The 4923-nt window shown below is 37.7% G+C and overlaps 2 protein-coding genes across 2 annotated transcripts in view; both read right to left on the minus strand.

The window, feature by feature from the left end:
* Positions 1–1038: 1038 nt before the first annotated feature.
* SPOG_00891 (uncharacterized protein) lies at positions 1039–2120 on the minus strand. Its single transcript, XM_013169162.1, has one exon. The coding sequence runs from the start codon at positions 2110–2112 to the stop codon at positions 1561–1563; it is 552 nt and encodes a 183-aa protein (XP_013024616.1). The 5' UTR covers positions 2113–2120; the 3' UTR covers positions 1039–1560.
* A 511-nt stretch (positions 2121–2631) lies between these two features.
* The window catches only part of SPOG_05764 (uncharacterized protein), a gene marked incomplete at its 5' end in the record, with an annotated part of 2835 nt that continues 543 nt past the window's right edge, over positions 2632–4923 (minus strand). Inside the window, 2 exons of the mRNA XM_013169606.1 lie at positions 2632–3910; positions 3981–4563. Coding sequence (XP_013025060.1) covers positions 3534–3910; positions 3981–4563 — 960 coding nt within the window. The 3' untranslated portion in view covers positions 2632–3533. The remainder of the gene's footprint in view (positions 3911–3980; positions 4564–4923) is intronic.

Here is a 4923-nt window from a genome sequence, read left to right on the forward strand (position 1 = left end):
AAGAATATGGAGCCCAGATTGTGTAGATTTAGGATGGATTTATATCAAGGTTTTAATAACCTTCTAGACGAGGTCGAATTGCAGTGTGTTCGTATCCAAAGCATTCTCGAGCTCGTCTTTAAAGCTTGGCATGTTGGGTTCCCAGCCTAGTAGCTTCCTTCCACGAATAGCAACACCTTTGGAATCTACACCCACTATTATTTTCAGTCATTGGGATATCCTTTCGCTTTCCTCTGTAGTCATGTATTCAATACCTGGCGGTGGAATAAAGCCTTTCTTATGCAATATTTCAGCAGCCAACCGCAGCATGTCGCAATTCACATAAAAACCACTTTCTGTCAGGTAATACCCTTTTTCGTTTCAAGTGGCACGTTCAACACCATTCACAGCAGCTTCTGCCAGTAGAACGTAGAGCTTGCTTAAATTCTGCAGATGGATATTATGCCAAATGTTATCACCTTTTCCAACCACAAAGATCTATTTGTGTTTGAAAAATAACTCAAATAGCGGAAACGAGTTCTTCTTATCCGGTCCCCGACCTATGCCATAGATGACAGCCGGAGCGACAATGGCAACTTTATCTACCTTGCGATGGATGATCTGGAAGTGAGGTCAACTCCTCTACATGATCCTAATCGTCGTAAATCGTGTCAAAACACTCTCCATTCTGGTGAATAAAGTCTCTTCCGCGAGAGCCAATGCACCAGAAGTATGAATATAGTAGGCAGGATTCTTGGCTTGGCGACGACTCAAGCCTCGAACGATTGCTCTTGCCGATGGTATATGTTCATCACTAGCAGCAGAATGAAAGACAATATCAGCCTTGGAAACTTCCTCTTCAATTAAGTCTACATCATCGGTACTCCCACATTACCAGTCTCGCTTGAGGGTATGCAGAAGGTACTTTGGCCTAGCCCCTTGCTTTACTACGTACCAAAGAGGACCATTCCCACTCTGGATGTACGCGGGAATCGTAATATAGGATATCTCCTCTCAGAAATCCTGTCTATTTCACCGTAATGAATGACAGACAAAGAGAAGATTTTGAATATACACGAATATCCTTGGTACTACACATTCATTTAATATATTATTTTCATCCAGAATAATTTTGTTACAAGAATTTTTCTTTGTTATTCATTGCTTTTTGTTTTTGAAGACCAATTTCTTCATTTTTCGCAGAGAAAAGGACCAAAATAACAGCTGTTTTGCAACGATGAATTCAGCTACTTTATCTACTTTATCCAATAATTGTAACGTTTTGTATAGGTTGCACTTATAAATCAACAATGATAAACATAATGCTCAATTTCGAGAGAACTGGGGAAATTAGACAAAGTATTTCTTTAATTCAAGCGTTAATGGTCTTTTTTTTTTAGACCATAATGAAATAATATTAAGGCGAATAAATAAATAAAAATTAAAATAGAACAGTTGAAATCTCTGAGCCTTCACATCGACCACGGCACTCTGCTTATTGTAATGCACAGTCCAAGGATCTCAGATAACTTCAGAGTAAAAATGAAACGAAAAAGCTTTCAATTTAGGTCAATGCATCCATCAATTATGACGAGATCTGAGTATTCGATTTGGTGTACTACTTTGATTTCCTATGTCCTGGAGGGTTGAAAACTCGTAAAGATTATCATGAGGACATTTGATAAATCCAGCCACATCTGAAACTTTTCTTTTGAGAGACGTTTGAGGCTCATTCTCAACATACTTACAGCCATATCCCTCCAGATATGTTTTCAACTGGCTTGGATTCAAGTTATCAACATCGGAAATAGTTTTTAACTCAGGCAGATTAGAAGGAGGTTCTTGTCCATTAATAAATGGAATCGGCTTTGTATCCTTATAAGACTCTCTGTTGATAATGTTTTCAGATCTCTGTGCTGAGGTCCTTGTTTCGTTAGTTTTGGTTTCAACGTTTCTGATGCGTGATAATTGTTCACCGTTAAGGGCATGAAAACTGATAGAAAAAGTGTCGAATCGTCCTTCCAACATAGATAAACGTTCAGCGATGCTATTTTGTCCTTGAATCATATCTTCTTTGAGGCTAGATTGTCCATCTTCTAGATTATTAACCTTCTGGTAAAGAGCTTGAAGCATCCCACGAATTTCAGACATGTTATCTTGTGGACGAGTCTCTCCTCGAAGTTTGGATGCAACTGCTTCATGAAGGCTCGTCAACTTGCTTCTAAACGAATCAAACTGATCCTGGGGAATCGCCTGTGAGAATTCAGCTATGAAACGGCTTAAGGAAGCATCAGAATCATCAGATGGTGGAGGAATTCCAAATGGGTTCGTAAATAAATCTTGACTCATTCTTGAAAAAGGGTCAGCGAAAGCGAAGTGTGTAGCAACTATTGGTCACAATGAAAAGGTGTTGGTAGTTGTTTTGTTTGTTTATTTGAGTTGCGAGGCGAAAAGATAAGTGGAATTAGGGATGTCTTCAGCTTCGTTAGATGGTTAACGAGTGTTAGCGCATTGATGATCGTCGGGCGGTGTGCTGGTGTCGGTATTACGAAAGATAATTTGTTAAGATTATTGTTCTTAGAATACGCCGCTGGTCACGATAATAATCTCACACGTTATGAGAATGTAAATCGAGTGTAATAAACAACTTTAGTTGTATACTTTTTTGAATTGCACTTGGTTGTATTACATATTTAGGAGCTATAACGTCCAGGATCTGGTAAACTAAATGAAAGTTTGTAGATGATGTTCATTATCCACACTAGTCGAATCTTTCAATCTGAAGATTCTGACTGTAGACAAACAGCTTATATAGGTCTTTTGATATAGATTACGCAATCTATTTTATTTGTCAAACTCCTGATGGTCATCATAATTCCTATATCTCATATCGATATTCGGTATTCATGATTGGTATACGGTGTTTTTGAAATGGTAATCATCTTTTGTTCTCTCATCAGACTTTTTTTTTTGATTTCTTGATTCTGATAGGTTTATTTCTCGTGAACCGTTAATCTCATAGGTTGCATGTCAATTGGCAGATTTAGTTTTTACTGTTCCAATCGAAACTTTTTTTTTTTGGGTAAAGTGCAGAGGAAAAAGCAGCATTTATAGATTAAGGAACAAAGTCAAAGGTGTTTTAAAACGGATATACATTTTTAGCACCTTTAAATCAATTCTTCAAATGAAAAGTAACAAATTCATGATTTTGCAGTTTCAATAGAATCCTTGGTTATTGTGTTACTTTTGGACAAACTCACCATCATAAACTACGATTTCACCTTTCGGTCAAAGCTTATAGAAAACAATATGTTGTATTGATATTTTAAACAACTTTCATGAAAAAGGAGGAAGCAGAGATGACTGGAAACAAGCACCAAAAACAACAGGAAAGTTAGTTGCTAATAAGGGCCAGGCTAGCTAACAATCCCGAGTTTCTACGGAAACAAATTAAGCATGTCTCTGCTCGTAAGACATCTCAATCTCAATCTCAAATGGACACTGACACGCTGACAATAACAACCATTCAATAAAATGGGCATAGCATAAAAACATTACTTTGTATGATCGTTCAAACTCGGAGAACCTGTGTCTCCAAAAGTTTGCAACTCTATTTCTTGCTCTCTTGCAGAATGCCCAACAGACTTTTTTGAATGATTTGCTTTGGTAGGGCTTTTCCCAAGAGGAGAACTTGACACTTCAACATTGTTAGGTGCAGATGTTGGAGTCTCAACACTAGCTTCTAGCTCGTCAAGTTCAACGGTATTTGTTGAATCTGAATCAATCCCAAAGCTTTGATTAGTTGTATAACCGAAAATGATTGTCAAAGGCAGTATAAATTTTCTCCAGAAGTACGGAAATACTCTTCCTAAGAGAAACGCAGCCAAATCTGGAACCATAGATATACACCAAACGATGATGTCCAACACAACTAAACACTCAAGTTAGCAAGAAATCCAACGTACTTCAATTTGCTTTTCCGATGAATGCAAATCACTTACGAGAAATTATTACAGCGGAAATAAAAAATAAAACTAAAATCAATCCACCAAGCAAAGGTAAAGCAATTTCCTTAGACAAAGATGAATCCTTTATAAACTCTGACAATTTATCAGAATATTTGAAAAGTAAATAGAAAATAAAAGCAGACGTATAAAGATAACACATAAAACATCGAAAATATCCTGCTTCTTTCAATGTGCCCGCTGGTGCTAATCGGGGACGTACCGGCATGCAGATGCAATCGAGGATACAGCTTCCCCATGATCTGTCTGGCACGGGTTCTGCCATGCGTCCATGAGCTTCATCCGTATGGACTTGATTATCATCATATTCGTCTCTGTTACTCATTTGAAGTTGTTTATAAGTAGGAGGAATAGGTGTAAACAAACCCTTCTCCAAATCATCTCCACTGTTATAACAAACTTCTGAGTAACTTGGCAAATCCAAGTGAAGCGAGCTTTTCCTCGAATTGTCGTATTCAGAGAAATTGGTGTCGTTGGGTTCCATTTTTCCTACGTTATTGTCATTTTTCCAAGCTTCGTTCGTCCATTCTCGCTTTTCACTCATAAATGAACTTGAAACCTCATGACTCCGTGTTTAACAGTTTTTCCCTTATTTTACCATTAGGGAGCTCTCTTTTTTGCTCCAATTGAGGTTTGTTTTGTGCAGAAAGAGAATGCGACGATGAGATGGGAACAGTCATTTCTTCCGTTTTGCGAGACGTGACGAGGCTTTGCAAAATGATAGTTATTACGTATTTGCTGTACCCCACTATCTATGAGATTTGACACTGTATCGACAATCAAAAACATCCTTATACAACTTTTGCTGCTTGCGTTTCTTTTCGTTAAATGAAAAACATAAACAATGGATTGGAGCAGGTTTCTGTAAGAAAGTAGTTGCTGCGACTTCCATAAAAACGGTCAGAGAAGCGTTAAAAAA

Source organism: Schizosaccharomyces cryophilus (genome assembly GCF_000004155.1).
Source record: "Schizosaccharomyces cryophilus OY26 unplaced genomic scaffold supercont4.6, whole genome shotgun sequence".
NCBI lineage: Eukaryota > Fungi > Ascomycota > Schizosaccharomycetes > Schizosaccharomycetales > Schizosaccharomycetaceae > Schizosaccharomyces > Schizosaccharomyces cryophilus.